General features: G+C 41.2%; 1 protein-coding gene across 2 annotated transcripts in view; it reads left to right on the top strand.

The window, feature by feature from the left end:
- Positions 1-20179, top strand: part of ITGA4 (integrin subunit alpha 4) — a 59059-nt gene that overhangs the window by 26296 nt on the left and 12584 nt on the right. For both annotated transcript variants that reach the window (XM_075070076.1, XM_032783808.2), the window contains 5 exons: positions 5309-5463; positions 10644-10793; positions 12075-12151; positions 16274-16424; positions 18834-18932. In XM_075070076.1, the coding sequence (XP_074926177.1) occupies positions 5309-5463; positions 10644-10793; positions 12075-12151; positions 16274-16424; positions 18834-18932 (632 nt within the window). The remainder of the gene's footprint in view (positions 1-5308; positions 5464-10643; positions 10794-12074; positions 12152-16273; positions 16425-18833; positions 18933-20179) is intronic.

The following is a 20179-nucleotide window of genomic DNA, read 5'->3' as shown; positions in this document are numbered from 1 at the left end:
AAACATGTGCCCTTGTTGCAAAGAGGTTAACAGTATTTGGCTGTATAGTAGGCATTGCAGCCGATCAGGACAATGATCATTCCCTTCTATTCACATCAGGTGAGCCTCGATCTGGAGTACTGTGTCCAGTTTTGGGGCCCACACTCAAAATGTGGAAAATTTGAAAGGTCCAGTGGAGGGGGGGGGGGGACAACACAAAATGATAGGCGGCTGGAGCACATGATTATGAGGAGAGCTGAGGGAACTGGGATCTGTTAGTCTGCGAAGAGAGAATGAGGGGAATTTAATTAAAAGCTTGCTATCAACTACCTGAAAGGGGCTTCACAAGAGGATGGATCTAGACTATTCCTAGTGTAGCAGATGAACAGAACCAAGGAGTAATTGGTCTCAAGTCGTAGTGCAGGAGATTTAGGTGGATATAAGAAAAAAACTTTTTCACTAGCGAGGTGGATGAAGCACGAATGGCGTTACCTAGGGAGGTGATGGCAATCTCCTTTCTTAGAGGTTTTTTAAGGTCAGGACTTGACAAAGCCCTGGCTGGGAATTGATTTAGCTGGGGACTTACGGATCCCCCCTCGGACTATACTGTTTGAGCAGGGTGTACTAGATGACCTTCCTGAGGTCCCTTCCAACTCTGAGATTCTAATGGTTTCTATTTATGAGATCATAACTGGACTGTCAAATAGATAGCTAAGAGTTATCGTTTCTTTTACCTGAAAGGGTAACAAAGGGAACCAAACACCTGACCACGGACCAATCAGGAAACCGGAATTTTTCATAGTGAAGGAGGGAACTTCTGGTGTGTTTTTGTCTTTGTTCTGTCTGTTTGTTTTCTGCGTCGGCTATGAGAACTTTTTTTCTATCTCCAAGCTTCTTTCTACCCTTCTGTTCCAACGTTGTGAGTCAACAGGAAAGGCCAATACGTTTTATTGTATTTTGTATTTACATTTGTGGGTGCTGGAATGTTTCAAATTGGTATTTTTGAAATCAGACTGTTTATGTCATATTTTCTTATAAGCAATAGCCTGTATTGTCATTTGATACAGGTTTATATTCTTTTATGTCTTTTTTTTTGAGCTGCATTTTTTGGCTTCTTACTGCTGTTTATGGGCTGGCCGCATGCGGCTTTTGTATTCGGCCTTAAGTTTCCCATCCCGTCTCCTAATTGTTCTTTTCGTGGTCTATGGCTTGTTGCAGTTGCTCTTATCCTTTTTCAGGCATTCTTTGGATTCATGGTTTCTTGTTTCTTGTGTTGTGGGTGCCCTCTATTGTCTGAACTGCTGGCTCTCTGTTGTCTCCTGGGCAACCAGTTGCTTAGCAACCGATTCCTTTTTCTTCCTCTGGGCTACTCTTTGGACATGAAATTAATGGTCAAACCGTTATTTACCTGGTGTGTTTGCTGGGACTTGATTCCCAATTTGGAATCGTATTGCTTAACAATTAAGCCCTTAATGTCCGCTTCATGGCTCCTTGCTAAAAATGCAGCTGCCAAAGCAGGCAGAAAAAAAATTCTCTCTGGCTCTTTTTAAAACCAAACCCTTTCGTCTCTACACACATATAAAGAAAATAATTATCCTACTGCTTTAGTTCTTACTTTCCCACGTTGTTGCAACCATATCATAAGCCTCTGTCCAAATCTCGACCTTAGCGTCCAAATCTGGGTGCCTTAGCATGAACCTCAAGCTTAATTCCGCTTGGATCTTATCTCGCTGCCACCATCAGATTCTGAGTACCTGATAACTCTCTGTTCCCCAACCTTTCCCTGGGGAGACCCCAAGACTCAGATGGCCTGGCCTCCCAAAGGAATACCCCACTTCTTTCCTCTGTCTTTCCTTCCTCCCGTTTCCCGCCCTGGGATATAGGAGATTTTCCCTGCTTCATCCTTGAAACACAAAACAAAAGAGGCCAGATTACCTTCCCCCCTTCCTCTTTCTCCCTTCCTCCCAGTCTTTGCCTGAGAGAGAGAGTACTCCTGCACAGAGATATCCTTTCCCTTTCCTAAACTCGGAAAAGAAGATCCAACAAGTTTTAAAAAAGAAAGCTCTTATATAAAAAAAAAGAAAAGGAAAAAGACATAAGAGATATAAACTCTGTATCAAGATGACAATACAGGGGCTATTGCTTATAACAAATATGAATAAACAGTCTGAATTCAAAAAGATAATCCAAGTTGAAACATTCCAGCAAACATCCACACAGTAAAAAAACAAAATTACCATATACCTATAGCTTTTCCTGTTGTTACTCACAACTCAGTCAGTGGGACACCAGGGCAAGGTAGAAAGAAAGCTTGGAATAGAAGAAAAAAAGTCTTCCCGTCAACTAGCTCCCTCCGCGCACGAAAACAAACGTACTAGGATACTCACTAGCAGCTCCTCAATAACCTACACCCCAGAAGTTTCCCCCCTCACTTTGAAAAATCCGAGATTTTCCCCAGCCCCTGATTGTTCCTCTGTTCATGTTTGTTCCCTTTGTAACCCTTTACAGGTAAAAGAAACATTAACCCTTAGCTATCTATTTATGACAGGAACACTGTGTCCAAATCTGGCCCATCATTTAAAAAAGGATGTTCACAAATTGGAAAGCTTCAGATAGAAAAAAGCCGTAGAGTGAAAGACTAAAGAACAGGGGTGGGCAAACTGGATGTGGAAATTGTACGGTGGGCCATGAATGCTCACGGAATTGGGTATGGGGTTTAGGAGGGGATGAAGGCTCTGGCTGGGGATGCGGACTCTGGGGTGGGGCCAGAAAAGAGGAGTTCAGGGTGTGGGGAGGGGGTTTCGGGCTGGGATGCGGAGGGTGAGAGCTCTGGCTGGTGGGACTGGAGATGAGGGGTTGGGATGCATGAGGGTGCTCCGGGCTGGGACTGAGGGGTTGGGAGAGTGGGATGGGGATTGGTGCTGGGGCAGGAGCACGGGTGGGGTGGCACGAGGGCTCTGGCTGGGGGTGCAGGCTCTGCGGTGGGGCCAGAAAAGAGGAGTTCAGGAGTGGAGCAGAGGGTTGAGAGGTTCGGGTGCAGGGGGAGACATGGGGGGAGGTGAGGTCTTTGTCTGGGGTTGCGAGTTCTTGGATGGGGCTGGAGATGAGGGAGTTGGGATGCAGGAGGGTGCTCTGGGTTGGGACTGAGGGGTTTGGAGGATGGGAAGGGGATCAGGGCTGGGGCAGAGGGTTGGGGAATGGGAGAGGCTCAAGAGTGTAGGCTCTGGGCGGTGCTTACCTCAAGCAGCTCCCGGAAGCAGCGGCACGTCCCCTCTCCGTCTCTTACACAGAGGCGCGGCCAGGCGGGTTTGTGTGCTGTCCCATTCACAGGCACTGCCCCTGCAGCCCCATTGGCTGCAGTTTCCGGCCAATGGGAGCTGTGGGGACAGTGTGTGGAGTCGCCTGGCTGCGCCTCCGCATAGGAACTGGAGGGGGGACATGCCGCTGCTTCGTGAGCCGCAGCATGAGCTCGCGGAGTGGCCCCCAACTCCGCCCCCCAGCAGGAGCTCAAGGGACGGATTAAATTGGCTGGCAGGCTGTAGTTTGCCCACACCTGCTAAAGAAGCTCAATCAATTTTGTATATCTAAGAGAAAGTTAAGAGGTGGTTTGATCCCTGTTTACTGGTCCCTGCATGGGGAATAGATTTCTGATAGTAGATGGCTTTTAATCTGCAGAAAAAGGTGTAACAAGATCCAATGGTTGGAAGCTGAAGCTAGACAAATCCAGAGAAGAAATAATGCACTGTTTGTAATAGCTAGGATAGTAAACTATCCTCAACAACTTATTTTGTGATGTGGTAAATTCTCTATCTCCTTGAAGTCTTAAAATCAAGACTGGATGTTTTTCTAAAAGATATGCTATACCTCAAGCACAGGCCATAGGCTTGATGCAGAAATTATTGGATGAGGTTCTTTGACCTGTTTTGTGCAGGAGATCAGATTAGATCATTATAATGATCCCTTCTGGCTTAAAATTATGAATATTTCATTAGCTACATTACTACTAAAAGAAGTTGTACACATTATATTGGAGAGGTAACCCTCTAGTTAAGGTTATAACTAGTTTTCTATTAATATGCCTGAATTTTTACCCTTAATCATCTAAACAAATAAAAGCTGCATAAATTTTATCATAAGTGGTAGCAGAGTTGCTAGAGAATTTTTGAGAAAACTTATAACTAATCAGGCAAACTCCTTTTGAGATATGGGAGGTTAAAAATCTATACAGTGTTCAAAAAAATCAAAATTTTTAATTTTGGGGGCGGGTGGGGAGAAAATGGCTTATCTCCATAATAGGATGGTCTAGAGACTCTAAATTTGTTCTGTTCTTCTATTCTCAATGAGAATTTCAGTGTTCAGGAAAATTTACATTATTTATTTGGATTGATCATTTCAAAATACCAAAATAAATAAACTCCAAACTTTCTAAGGCCCACCTCTGAGCCATCATACTTCTCCTGAGTTTAAGCAACTTTGTAAATCCTTAGTAGTACCAGCTAGGTTAAAGGACATAGCAGAATTGTCTATGTTAAAGTTCATAAAGAAGTACAAAGGCAAAGCAGTGTAATGGGGGTGAGGGTAGAACTTTGAATTGCTAAACTTTGTACCTGTCACTGCTTCATAAGAACAAGGGCTCCACTCCAAACTCCTTCCCGTCTGCCAAAAATGCTTCCTGGTCTAGCATGAAAAAGTGCTTCACTTACTTTCCTAACCTTCCATCGTTCACATAGTGCATCTGTGACCCTGTGTTTCACCTTGTATAGGGACCCACAAAACCTAGTGCCAGATTTGTGTGAAAATTGCCATGCCCAAGGTCAGTTTGATTTAATCCTGGATTTTCACACTGGAGGCAGGTAGGAAATTAGTGCAGGACAAATATCAATACTCAGTGAAGATCCATACTAGCTGACCAGCAGTAACATTTTATCTAAATAAAAAACAATACACCAAAATCAGCCCTGGTGTAAATGCATGCAACTCCATTGATTTCAGTGGTGCCACGGGCTCCTGTCAGGGATGAGTTTGGCTCTGTGAGTCAGAAGGGAAATAATAAGTTTAAGAGAACACATTATGTATCTGCATACATAAGTTTTCTTTAAAAATTGTGAAGTTATTTTTTCCTTTAAATTATAGCTTTGTGTATATTCCCAAGGGTTCAAAAATACATTTAACATGATGCTCTTTAGAGCATTTTGAGACAGACATTATGTATCCAGCAGACTGCATTTGTAAGTGATGAGCTATAACTCCTATAACAAATTAGTGAAAATAAACATTTCAAATATATTTTGTAAAAAGCTTTTACTTACTTGTTTTTTTAATCTTGCAGTACTGCTTTATGACCTAAGTATAGATGTAAGCAGAAAAACAAACACTCCTGCAAGATTTTACTTTTCTTCTAATGGAACATCAGATATGGTCTCAGGAAGTATGGAGATTTACAATAGCAATGTTACCTGCAAAAGTCATCTGGCATTTTTGAAGGTAATGTAATCTTTAGTATCTATTTTTTGTTTAATACAGTAACATTGTCATATGTGTAAGGGACACACCTACCTACTTTTAAAAAAAGTATTTACATAGTCTATTTATGATACCCTCACAGAAATTAAAAAATAAAACGTCTGTCCTAGCAGATCATAACTTTGTCCATTAAGTAAATGTTTAATCACACACACACACACACACACACCCGCCCACCCACCCACACCGCTTTTCCACCCTTTGCTGCTTAATGGATAAGTCAGTGCGACTTTCATGACTTTTCTAAGTGTGTGCCAGCATTGTTAATGTCAGCAGGAATGTGTACCTATTAACATTTATGCAGATGTCTCCACTAGGAGAATATAGGCATTCCTATATTTGGGGTGATAGTAGGATTTAAAAAATTTACCATTTCGACCATATTTTAGGGAAGAGAGAGCGAAAGACAGATGGCAAACTTTGTGGCTACTGAGAAGATATTGCACAGATTCACTATAGGTGCAAGAGAATCCTATATGTCAACATCTGATCAGTAGTGCTGAGCCAACTCAACAAATTACTGAAATTGTGTATTTAGACAGATTGGGATTTAAGGTTGTGCTGGTAAAATTTTTTGGGCCACGCTGCGGTTTGATTTTTGCCTAATATTTTTGTTTACAAATTTTAGGTTTTTTTAGTAACATTTTCAAATTGAACTTTAATTATTAATTAACTTGGCCAAACTCATCCCTGGTGATACCAACAGAGTTACACACAGGATAAATTTGTCTATTTGTCTACTATGTCTACATTGATTTTATTTTTTCCTTTTAATATATATGTTGGTGTATCCTGACTCTGCTTTCAATATCTACAGAATGTTTGCCTAAATTTAAATAATTTGTATGATTTACATATGTAAATAATTTTGCATAAATTGCAGTAGGAGTAGCTGCTCCCTAGCTGCTGCAACATACAGCACTCCTAGTACTCTTAGTAAGGGGGGGGGGAAAGGGAGCGCTAGGCTGTGCATCAACACTTGCAGAATCTGATTGGCTGATCACTCCCATTCTTCCACCTTCTGGGAAGGAGCAGCCTATCAAAAGGGACTTCTCCATAGGTGAGGGTTCTTGTGGTAGAACCGTAGCAGCCATCAGGGAATAACTGTGCAGTCAGCAGGTCCATACACCACCATAGGAAATGGGTGCCACATCACCAGGTGATTTCTGTTCCCTCCCAGAGATCAGAGATTGCCTGTATAGATCCACGTGATAGCTTATAAGGCTTTTGGACCCAGCTCTCTAGGCAAGAGTGAGCAGAAGCACAGATTAGTGCTCAGGTAGCAATACATAAATGAAGACTAGGCCAAGCTTAGTGAGACTAGTGGTAATCATCATCAGCTGATCATCTGGCTGGTTCTAAAGCCCAGAAAAAGGGCTGAGCCCACCAGCCAAAAGCCTGGTTGCCCAGTCATCTAGTCCAGATCTGCATTTAGAATAGTTTATTTGCTATATATAATTGCATGAAGATAAATGTTTCATCAGGCGAGAGCTACATAGGAATTTTGTGGGTGGTGCAACATAGATAAGCATATTATAATATTTAGTCCTAACTTTGCATTGGGCCAGATTCTTCCACTCTTACTCACACTGAATAGTACTTTACTTCTCAAGTAGATCTGTTGAATTCAGTGGATCTGGTCCTATTTAGTGTACGTAAGAGTGGCAGACTCTAGTCCATTGGTAATAGCACACATTTGATGTGATCTCAGTGAGACTGTCCATATTTGACATCACAAGACTCTTAGTCTATGGAATACAATATGCTCTGGATATGTATGCATTGTCTGTGTGTGTGAAGTGCTGTGATAGTGTTTTATCCTCAGGTTAACATAGAGAAACTTAAAGGTGATTTAAGATTTATATTAAAACTTTTCACAGTTATCACATTTCAATTAAAACATGTAATGGATAAACTATACATGGTATACTACCATGCACGCTTATTTTGTCATTTAAGTTGTGATTGTATATAATTGATCTCATGTAAACTTTTCCCATAATACTCCATTTCCTTTTAAATTCTTTAGTAGTAATATCAAAGACTGCCCCCATCACCTCACTGAATCTTCTATGTCTGCATGAAGCTGTTAAAGTTAACTAAGTGTGAATGTCTGTCAAGTACGGTCCTTACAGGACAGCATGTACATTTTATATATTTTGAGTAAAGAATAATTAATAGCTAATTAGTATAATGAAAGTAATGCAGAGAAGACCTTGTGGAAAATTATTGTGTATTAGATAATGTGATTTGGTGAAAGAAAGCTTGTAGATAAGAATTAAAGCAGTGGACATGTGGAGGGACAATCAGTGGCTGTCTATCTCAGGGTACGTCTACACTACGGGATTATTCTGATTTTACATAAACCGGTTTTGTAAAACAGATTGTATAAAGTCGAGTGCACGCGACCACACTAAGCACATTAATTCGGCGGTGTGCGTCCATGGTCCAAGGCTAGTGTCGATTTCTGGAGCGTTGCACTGTGGGTAGGTATTCCATAGCTATCCCATAGTTCCCACAGTCTGCTCCGCCCCTTGGAATTCTGGGTTAAGATCCCAGTGCCTGATGGGGCAAAAATCATTGTTGCGGGTGATTCTGGGTAAATGTCGTCAGTTACTCTCTTCATCGGAAGAATGGCAACAATCATTTGCGCCCCTTTTTCCCTAGGATTGCCCTAGCAGACGCACATAGCCTGGCAACTGTGGAGCCTGTTTTTGCCTTTTGTCACTGGTCACCATGTATGTGTACTTGGATGCACGACAGAGGCTGGTTATGCAGTGCTACACAGGCAACATTCATTTGCTTTTGCATGATAGGCAGAGACGGTTATACAGTTGTTCTGGTACCGTCTGCTGTGACATTGGTAAATTGGCAATGAGATGACGTTATCTGTCATTCTGTACTTCTCCTGCGCTGTCATGGGTCCTCCGTTGGGGTCGGTGGGCGGGCAGAAGACAAAAATTGGGAATGACTCCGGGCATTCCCTCCTTTATGTTGTATCTAAAAATAAGATTAGTCTGCCTAGATATGGGGCAAGTGTACTAGCAACCAGGAGCACAGCTGGCTCCATGTCAGATTCCGTTCGAAATGATGAACTACAATGCCATTCTAGGGGGTGCCCCTGCAACAACTGCTCCATTGCTTCCTGCTCACCCCGCCTCGGGCTTACGTTTGCGTGTCCCCCATTTGTGTGATGAGTAATCAAAGGAATCAGGAATAAGAAACACTGACTTGTTAGTGAGATAAAATGAGGGGAGGCAACTCCAGCTGCTATTAGTCCATGCAGGACATTAAGCGGTGCGGGAGAGAGCCCAGCATCCCACTGCTATGATAGTCCAGGCAGTACAGAATCTTTTCTTTCGCATTTGAAAGGGAGGGGGCTGATGGAGCTTCAGCCTCCAGTTGCTATGATGAAGAAGGTTAACAGCCGTTCTGTACCATTACTGAGCAATGACCTGGAATCATTCCTATTTTTTATCCAGGCCCCAAGCCAGCCTCGCCTGAAGGCAGCCCAGGAGCACTCATGGCCTGATGATGATGACAGATAGCAGTCATATGTACCGTCTGCACCAGGGAGGGAGGGGAAGCGGCATACTTGCTCTTTAACTGCAGAACACGCGTCTACTCAGCAGCATTCAATCGACATGGGTGACATTGGTTAAAAAGTCAAGAAACGATTTTTTCCCTTTTTTTCACGGGGGGGGGGTGAAAGGGTAAATTGAATGGAGCTATACACTGAACCACTCAGAGAATGTGTTAAAACCCTACAGGCATTGGGAGCTCAGCCAAAGAATGCAAATGCTTTTCCGGAGATTGCTGGGGACTGTGGGATAGCTGCGCCTCAGTACACTCCCTCCCTTCCTCCATGAGGTGTCCACTTTGATTCTTTGGCTTTCCGTTACAGCTTTGTCACGCAGCACTGTGCTGTGACTCTGTATCAATACCCTGGAGATTTTTTTCGAAACGCTTTGGCATTTCGTCTTCTGTAACGGAGCTCTGATAGAACAGATTTGTCTCCCCATACAGCGATCAGATCCAGTATCTCCCGTAGGGTCCATGCTGGAGCTCTTTTTGGATTTGGGACTTTATCGCCACCCATGCTGATCAGAGCTCCACGCTGGGCAAACAGGAAATGAAATTCAAAAGTTCGCGTGACTTTTCCTGTCTACCTGGCCACTGCATCTGAGTTCGGATTGCTGTTCAGAGCGGTCACAATGGTGCACTGTGGGATACCGCCCGGAGGCCAATACCGTTGATTTGCGGCCACACTAACCCTAATCTGATATGGAAATACCTATTTTAGCGCTACTCCTCTCGTTGGGGAGGAGTACAGAAACCGATTTAAAGAGCCCTTTATATCGATATAAAGGGACTCGTTGTGTGGACGGGTACAGTGTTAAATCGGTTTAAGGCTGCTAAAATCCGTTTAAACGCGTAGTGTAGACCAGGCCTCAGATACCTAGGGAATAATTTAATCAAGTTTGCTATTGTAAAACTCAGTGCTTCAGGCTGTTCAGTTTTCACAAGTAGGTAACCTGGGATTTGGGCTTTGGTTTGTGGCATTCCTACACGGTCAAGGTTTAATGTTGAAATTATGATTTATTGAGCAGTTTAATCATCTTAATGCCAAGTACAAAATATAAAGGCAGGGGAACCCCCTCTCTGTGTCCCAGCTCCATATCCTATTAAGTGTACTCGCCGACTTCTCAGAAATACCTGATCCATTGTGCCTGCCTGGGTTTGTCCCATTCGTCCATTGTCCTTCTGCTTCACCTACCCTTACTTGGAAAATGTAAAATTACTAAACTGGGACCCTAAATATTTTAAAGTAAAACAGTCAGCCTGGTGCCAAATAAAATTCTGTTGGGTCTTCAACCAAATAAAGTTTCAATTAACAATTGTTGTTTAATCATAAAATACACTCTTCAGTTATGAAGTGACTGCTCTCATCATTATTACTGAAAATTAGCACAGAAGTCCTGGAGAAATAGGGAAGAAAAAGGTATATTCAAGGCAGACGATTTCATTTCTGTGGTTTAAGAAGTGATTGTATATATGAAAATAGACATAAATGTGCAGTGTTTTCTTTATATACATGGCTGTTTTATATGATTAACTCATTAGGTTTCCAATTTTCATAGAAAGATATAAGGGATATCCTGACTCCTATACACATTGAAGCAACTTATCATCTTGGGCATCATGTTCTAAGGAAAAGAAGTGTGGAGGAATTCCCACCACTTCAACCAGTTCTTCAGCAGAGGAAAGAAAAAGACATTATAAAAAACAAGGTTAAGATATGGATATTTGTGTCTGAACTTCAACAAAATGAATACACATTGTAAATCATTATCTAAAGCAAATTTCACACAATGCAGTATAACTAAGGGATGCATTTTCTGAATTGGTGTCTAGATCTCTTGGTGACAGGGACATTAAAAATGCCTTGATTTTATTAAATAAATCAGTAGGCTAAGACTAGAGTGCTGAGTTTTGTCTAAAGGATGCACTGCTTACAGAACCTATATCTAGTTTGTATTTTATATTTTTTACTCTCTAATGGTAGATATGAATTGGCACAGGATTATCCTGAAGCACGTAATTATCTCTTATTAATTATATTCTCTTATTGTTTTAGGTATATTGGTATTAGTACTACACATTTTCTTACCAGTCTTCTAGTTTCACATGATCTGCTGAGTCCAATCCCAGCATGAATTTCATGTTAGATACCCAGTACGCTGCTTACCTTAATTTATACTCCATTATTTCCACAATGTTGATGAAGTATTTGTTATCTGGAGCTACTCACGCGTTTTCAAGCACAGTGACTGGAAAAACCATACATTAAAGTACCATAACTAAGCTATGTCCCTCCCCTTCCCCTTCCCCCAGGAGCAAAAGTCAAAGTGTTCCTATGATTTGTAATTGGTATAATTAAATAACACTATTCTGACTGCCCAACAATAATAAGTTTCACAAATTCAAAATAAAATTGGCAGCCAGAATGTTGAGATGCCTACTTGTGCTGTCCAGCTCAGCTTTCCATTTCTGGACCCACGTACAGTTTTAACAACAGAGAACCTTGCTGCGTGCCATACTGCAATACAGTGACATAAACTTAGTCTGCGGAACTTCAGTAACCACAGCACTGACACAACCAACTCACAGCACTACTGTCAGAGAAACCTAATATCACACAGGCAGTCTTTACTGAGATAAACTGTGTAGCTGGGGTAGCTGCTGCGCTATCGTAGGACGCTACAGAACTGTCCCAGGAACTTCAGGCCCCTGAAATGCTTTGTCCTTGCATATACCTTTTAGAATTGGCTGATCGTATCTCTGTTGGCCCAAGAATGAGACACTTAGCATGAGACAGAATCCTGTGTCTGTTATGTGGCCAGAGAAATGGCAAGTCACACTTGATTTAGCTCCTCCTTCAGTAGCAAGGGCTATTGGGCACTCACAATGCTTAGTTAATAACGTGGTGATACATGCATTAGAATTACTTTGTACCTCTTACTCTGTACATACTGTTTTGAAATATTTTCATTTTTGTCATTTCTTCACAGATGGTTTTTGCAAGATTTTGTTCCCGAGAAAACTGTTATGCTGACTTGAATGTTTCTGGAAAACTTGCATTTCCAAAGTAAGTACAATATGACTTCTGCCTGCTAAATGAGATTAAGTTGGGCTTTATGTATCTAATTTAGTTTTCCTTGCTATCTAGGTAAAATTAATTTGCAAAAGTAGACTATGAATTCCCTAAGCAAACATTACAGGAATAAAAATTAGTTTCCAATTAAAGATTATTAAACAAACAACCTTTCAGAAAGTATAACAGTAATGTATGTTATACATAAGAACAGTTTTTTCAATTATACTCAAGATAGCATTTTGTTGTCCATAAAAATAAACGTCTGAATTTCTAATTCAGATGTACTGAGATACATATAACTCACTGCACATCCAAAATTTAGACCCCTTTTTAACTGACAAGAATTAAACTGTTTCTCCTGCTGTTATGACAGTACTATACTTGCATTGTACAAAAGGAAATACTTCATTTTTGTGCTAACAGACTGCTGTGTTTACTATTTGAATTATGAGATAAGGAAAAAGAACTACTTAAGAATATTTGCTGTGTAGTTTAACACTAATGATTGAGGCACCAGATGGTTGGGCATTATGTGTGGTTTGGATTCTTTTCCCCTAGATATACTAGCTTGCATTTTCCAAGCTGAATTTCATTTTATAACTTTTCACCCATGTTCCTAATCTCTTTAGGTCCTCTGTAGTATTTCTTGGTCCACACAGGTGTTTGCAGCTCCTGCCAATTTGTTATCATCCTTAAATTTCATTATCATGCTAGACTATTAATTTTATTTAAATGTCATGACAGTTCATTAAGACTGGATCTCTGCAGAACTAAACACTCTTCCTCTGTGCTATCATTACCCTTTATAGTCCTTCAGCTAGTTTTCAATTCACGTGACAGCGTTCCTACCCATTGTGATTTGAATTCTTTTTTGAGTAAGGCCTTGGCTACACTGGCGCTTTGCAGCGCTGCAACTTTCTCACTCAGGGGTGCGAAAAAACACACCTTTGAGCACAGCAAGTTACAGCACTGCAAAGTGTCAGTGTAAACAGTGCCCCAGCACTGCAAGCTAATCCCCACGGGGAGGTGGAGAACATGCAGCGCTGGGAGAGCTCTCTCCCAGTGCTGGCGCCGCAACCACACTCGCACTTCAAAGCGCTGCCGTGGGAGTGCTCCCGCGGCAGCACTTTGGAGTTTCGAGTGTAGCCAAGCACTAAGATTTTAAAAGATCTGTTCATGCCATCTCCCTCCTCCTCCTCTCCCCAAGTATAAGAGCATAAAAATGGCCATACTGGGTCAGACCAATAGTTCACCTAACATAGTATCCTGTCTTCACACAGTGACCAATGCCAGAAACTTCAGAGGGAATGAACAGAACAGGGCAATTATTGCATGATCCATCCCCTGTTGTCCAGTCCCAGCATCAGGCAGTCACAGGCTTAGGGACACACACAGCATGGGGCTGAATTCATGACCATCTGTCTCACCAACAGTAGTTGGTCCAGTAGAAGGTATTACCTCACCCATCTTGTCTCTCCAATATCGTGGGACTGACATGGCTACAACAACACTGCATACTTCTTGGGTAATAGCTATAGATGGACCTATCCTCCATGCATTTATCTAATTCTTTTTTGAACCCAGTAATACTTTTGGCCTTCACAACATCCCTTGGCAGTGAGTTCCACAGGTTGACTATGTGTGGTATGAAGAAGTACTTCCTTTTGTTTTTGTTTTAATCCTGCTCCCCATCAGTTTTATTGAGTTTCATGATTAGAACCTGGCTTCAGTGTCTCTTTGAAAACCCTGAGGGCTGAGAAATTTTCTCTGCTGCATATCGCTGATACAACATGGAACTAGCTGCCTGATTAAACATGTTTTTTTGATTTATGAATATTCAGCTTTTTACAGGTCCTATTGAATTGAACTGCTAGTTTCATCTTGTAAAACGGGTTCTCAGACTGGGGGTCAGGACCCCTCATGGGGTCGTGAGATTATTACATGGGGGGTCATGAGCTGTCAGCCCCCACCCCGGGCCGCACTTTGCACCCACCATTTATAATGGTGTTGAATCTATTTAAAATTGTTTTTAATTTATAAGGGGGGGGTCACACTCAGAGGCTTGCTGTGTGAAAGGGGTCACCAGTACAAAAGTTTGAGAACCACTGTTGTAAAACATCTTAAAATGGTACATAAATAATACTATAATCATGTTATTTTGATTAATGACTCCTATGTGATTCTGGGCACAAGCTTTTGAGTCTTCATGGATTTCATAGTAAGATTCTTCTCCTTCCTTCAGCCATTTTCTTAGGCTTTAAGATAGCACTGCTTGAAAAATTTTGCATTTTTCTAATGCAAAGGATTTGGAGTATTTTCACTAGCATTAATACAAGTTAAGCAGGTTTATAAATAGTATTACATTTTACAGCATGGAAATAGCGTACAAGAATTTGTACCATCTTTTTCAAGCAAAATAAATAGGCTACATATCCTGATAAAGTGTGAAATATCATCTTAAATTACTTTTTGCCCTAGTATCTTGATTAAAAACTGGTTAGCTGTGAAGCATTAATTTATTTTGTCTAGACAGAATGCATTCATTATCCAGGAACAGCAAAGCAAATGCTTTCTTAAAAAAAAAAAAAAGACAAATGTCTCCTAAATGAATGGAATTGTACAAGGGTTGTCACTGAAATACTTCACTTGAGTCTTGTCCTTTACTTCTTGGATAATAGTTCAGCATGGATGCACTACCTTGTTCTGTTTCTATTGCTTAGATTCTGGGCTGCTCTATAAATTTCAAATATGCATTATGCATGTTTTAATGAAGAATGAAATATGGTTACCAGGGAAAAGCTCTAGTTCAGCTTTGCCACACTCCCAGATGTGCACCTGGTGCTTTATTGCACTTATGTACTAAGCTGGTGGGCATCTTTCTGACAGCACCTTGTTAATGAATCAAGTTGCAGTAAAATGTATACCAGAAAAAGAGCACAATAGCAAGTATGTAAATGTGATAAAATAACTTAAAAAGGTTAAAGTGAACTAGAAATCCAGCTACTGAAATGTTAACATTGTGTTTCTCTCTAATTTGATGTTGTCTTGGAACCTAGCTGCTTATACAGTGCTTTCACCTTCTGTTGCTTGTCTAAGTGCCAACTTCTTTCCCAGAGGTGTTCAGTGACTAATGTTTGGTTTCAAGCCAGAATATTTGATCAATGCCTATTTCTAGGCAGCTCTTCTGCAAGTCTTAATTAAACTTTAATGTCAAACTGAAGTTTACTTTTAGAACCTTAGGTGCCTTCACTTGTAACATGATTATAGAACACTAGGTAGAACATAAAATAGGCATGTTCACTCACCTGCCTTTCATCCTGTTTCACATTAACTCAGTCCCATACCTCAATTGAAAGCTGAAGACTGCAGCCTTATGTGGCACATAGGGATATAAATACAAGGCTTTAATCATAAACATTTCCCTGTGTTCAAAAAAAATCAGTAATGCAGATCTCAATAGCAGGCAGAGAAAAACCCAACTAGTGAGACCAGAAACTCTCAACCATACATAAACATTACAATTTATGCACATATTTATTGCCCTGTTGGAATGTTTCCTCAATAAATTCAGTTGATATAGCCACCCTCATTCTAATGTTCTCCATTTTGGGTGAAATTCTCCTCTATGCAGAGGGCCTGTCAAGCCTTAACTTGAGGGCGTAAGTGGTGCATAGACCTCATATGGCTCCTCTGCACAGGAGTAACTTCCCCTTAGAGATGCTGAAGCAGGAGGACATTCTTCTGCTACCTCTTGTCCCAGACCGAGATGTAGAAGAGTAAGCAGCACTCCTTACTAGTCATGCATCTCTGAACTAGCAGTCCAATTACTCAGACTCTAAAAAGTGCAATACAAATGAAACATTATTGTGGATTGAGTACTGTTTAAATAGTGGAAGATTGATTTGCCTTCAGCTAGATAAGCAAATACCTATTTGACAACAACCTCCAACTGGGCTTTGCAAATACCTTGCCACATTGAAAGGGTTTTGCTTTTTTTTTCCTTTTTCCAGACACTCTCCTTTTTACTGAGGTCACTTGTCTCTGTATATGTTGTACATATCACTGGTTTTCTCATACAGTATAACATTTTAAATATATTCCTTATTTTTATAGACCTCATGAAAAGAAAACATATCTTTCAGTTGGAAGTATGAAGACTTTACTCTTGAATATATCTCTGAGCAATGCTGGAGATGATGCATATGAAACTGCCCTCCACATCCAACTCCCTAAAGGTCTTTATTTTGTCAGAGTTCTAGAACTGGTAAGAATTGAAATTCGATGTCGTCATAATTCCTTGACCATTCTCACGTTACCAGCTATATCTACACTACAGCTGAGAACAAGCTTCCCAGTCGGGGAAGACAGACTCATGCTAGTGGGGTTAACACTAGCACACTAAATGTAGCTGTGTGGATGTTGTAGCACAAGTGGAGGCTTGAGTTGCCCACCTGAGCTCAGACCTATGGGATAGGGTTGACAAAAAACCTCTAAGTAGGGAAAGCTGACAACACTCAAGATTTTCTGCTTAAAGCTTTAGTTAATCCATCCACAGAGTGGGCACAGTTTAATCAAATTAGCCAATTTTTTTATTTAATAGTAAAATATTGCAGTAAATGAACAAAACTAGTGACTTCTAAATGTATTTGGAAATACTAGTATTTAACCTCCCTCATAGATAAGACCCTACTAAATTCATGGCAGTGAAAAATTTGGTCTCCTCCATGAAATCTGCTGGGGAGGGGCAGGACTGGGGGCACCCTAGCTGGGACCCCTACCATGTGCTGGGCTCCTGGGTGCTAGTCCTGGTGGGGCTGGGGAGGGAAGGGACTTCCTCTTTATCTGCAGGGGCTGGGTCAGACCCACCTCTGGGAACATCCCCCGACTGCAGAAAGCTCCACACCCTCGCCCCACTTCCTGCCCCCATTGCTCTCCAGCTGCAAGTTGGAGGGATCACTGCACAGTGAGCAGCCACAGAGATTCTTGCTGCTGGAGGAGGGTCCCAGAGGTGAGTTTGCCCCAGCCCTAGGAGTGGCCCCTGCAGGAGAAGAGGAAGTCCTGTCCTTCCCCAGCCCCACCAGGACTAGCACCTTGACCCTGGTGCACAGTTGGAGCCCCCCTCAGGGCATCCCCAGACAGCAGTGCCAGAACCAGGAAGGCCAGGGGACTTTTTAACATGAGCAAAGTTTGTGGGGTAGGAGGTGGTTCTCTCCCCCACCCCCAACTGCAAGTCTCAGGTAGGTGCAGAGCCCCTGGCAGCGCCATCCAAGGCTTGCAGTTTGGAGGGCAACGCCACCCCTGCCCCCAAAACTATGCCCATATTAAAAAGTGGGGAGCATGGCCCCTCCTGTTCCAGTGCTGGTGGCACTTCTACAAAGGTTCCAGGAACCCTTGCCCCTGGTCCTAGGCTCAGCACTTAGGAGTTGAAGGGGCCTTGAGCTGGCTGTGTGTGTTTGGGGGGGTGGGGAGAACCACAGCGCCCACATGGCCCTGGGCGGTCACCCACCTGTAAGGCCAGCCCTGCCTCCCCAAAAAATGATGACCCCCCCAATACCACATGACCCTGATGTCTGTGCTGCCCAGCTCTGAAGGCAGTGCCTCCCAGCAGCAGCAGCACAGAAGTAAAGGTGGCAATACTGCAACCCCCTTACAACAGCTTTGCCCTCCTCCCACAAGCCTCTTTTGGGTCCGGACCCCCTTGGTTATAATACCATAAAATTTCAGATTTAAATATTAGAAATTGTACAATTGATGATTTTTAAAATTCTATGACCATCAAATTGACCAAAATGGACCATGAATTTGGTAAGTCCCTATTCATAGTATCACAGAAATATTCGGACTTGCAAGAGATAATCTAGTCCACTCGTTTTCAACCTGGGGTCCGCCAACTATATCAGCAAAAGGTTATCATTATCATAGAACAGTGGTTTTCAACCTGTGGTCCATAGACCCCTGGGAGTTGGCCAATGATGCCTAAGATTTCCAAAGGAGTCCATACCACTAGTCAAAATTTTTAGGGGTCTGCAAATGAAAAAGGGTTGAAAACCATTGATCTAGTGCATCGCTCTACACTGAGGCAGGACTAAGTGTACATGAACCTTCCCTGATAGATATTTGTCTATTCTGTTATCCTGTTTTTAAAAACCTCCAGGGACTGATCCTCTGAGCTGTTCTCAGGAGGGACAGAGCACCTTGTTGGATCAGGCCTTTTTTTTTTTTTAATTATTTTTTTAAAGAAAGCTGGAGACTAATGGTAACCTTTCGAAGGAGATACAAAAATTCTTTCCTTCTAAATTCTTTTTATTATTTTGTTTAAAGAATTTACTTCTAAGATGTTTATACTGGACTTCTTATCTTTGAGAGGGTAATTTTAGACTTAAATAGGTTGACAATGTACTTGCAAAGTCAACTCATTAATCAACAGAATATGAAGAAGTAATGAAATAATTTGATTGGTGCAAGGAATTGAGCAATATGGACTTATTGGACTAGTCAACTAGTAGCAACAGAAATATTTTGTAAATTCCTGCTGGTGTTCACTGAAGCAGTAAATACTCAAAGTGAAATTTTATGGCATATTTGTAGCTTGAAATTTCTGAAATAACTTTGCTAAATGGTCATTAGATTCATCACTTAAAACTGTTACTGGTTTTTCATTCTTTAATTTTAGGAAGAAAAACAGATACATTGTGAAATATCAGATAAGGAAGCTCATGCAGTGAGACTTGACTGCAGTGTTGGGTATTTATATGTAGATCATCTGTCAAAGGTAAAATAAACCTGAAATTATTAATCTTTAAAACTATGTCTTGTTTTATGAGTAAGTGCTTAAAATGTATGACTTGGAAGGGGGAACTTTATATTACACACTCTACTTAAGGTCTGCTAAAGCTAGAATGAAAATGTTCAACAAATAAATTATTGCTCACCTTTTTCCTCTCTATACCATATTCGCCATCATGATAACTGAGAATCTGAGCTTCTCATAGTCATAGACTTGAATGGGCACAGCTCTAGGAATAGTTTAACAACATTTTGTCAGATGTCTCATGACATCCCATTTGTTTTTGCTTTACTTCATTGAGGACACTATCCCCATTATTGCATTTATGGGAGGGTCTGAGTTTCTGTTAACAAGTCAAAGTTGAAATATCGCACTGAGACACCGAGGACAAGATATACACAACAGAATGCAGTTTATTGTGCCTCAGTAGACACTTTGTAGGTATGCCAATGTTTTTCTTTAAAATAATAATAATAACCTTTCATTCCATTATCAAGAAATTAGCCTTCTACAATTTATTTGAAACAATGCATTCAAATCAGATTAGTTATTACAATGTATCAAGCAGGCATATCATACATATTGTAATCGTGCTCACTTTATGGTTAACTGTACCAAGGAAGTCATTTAAACGTTACTTTTCTAGTTTTGTTCTTTCAACTGATATTGATGTGAAGTTACCATGTCTTTAAAAGGATTTTAACAATCAAAATGATTTTTTTTAATCCAAAGATTCAATAACATCTCAGTTTTCAGTTACAAAGAGTATGAGAGGTATTTGTATTTAAAAGCTTAGAGACAACGTTTATTTAGTCAGTCTGCCTCTTGTACTGGATTCACTAAATCATCTGTGCTTCTACCAACATAGTTTTCTTTCTGTTTAGCTCCTTGCCTGCTAACTAGGATTTAGTTGAATTGTGTCTGGCTGTAAGGATTGGCATCTTTGTCTGCACACAGATGTTAGAGCCTCTCTGTAAACAGGCCTGCAAGGGCCATTGTGTGACAAAAGGTGGTCACTGCCTTATTTTTTATTTAGTATCAGCAACACGCTTGGTATTTGAGACAGACAACACTGCCCCTAACCTGAAGAGCTTATAGTTTTGTAGGTACAAATCATTTCAAGATTAAGTCTGTTCTGCTCAGGGGCAGCTTTAGGCATATTCTACGTGAGGGAGTACGGAGGGCCACTATGACGACTCTCCAGTAGGTCACTTCTGTACTAATCTTCAAAC

This window comes from Chelonoidis abingdonii, chromosome 10, assembly GCF_003597395.2.
Source record: "Chelonoidis abingdonii isolate Lonesome George chromosome 10, CheloAbing_2.0, whole genome shotgun sequence".
Lineage (NCBI taxonomy): Eukaryota > Metazoa > Chordata > Testudines > Testudinidae > Chelonoidis > Chelonoidis abingdonii.
The sequence above is the reverse complement of the archived record's forward strand: the minus strand, read 5'-3'. Positions and strand labels throughout refer to the sequence as shown.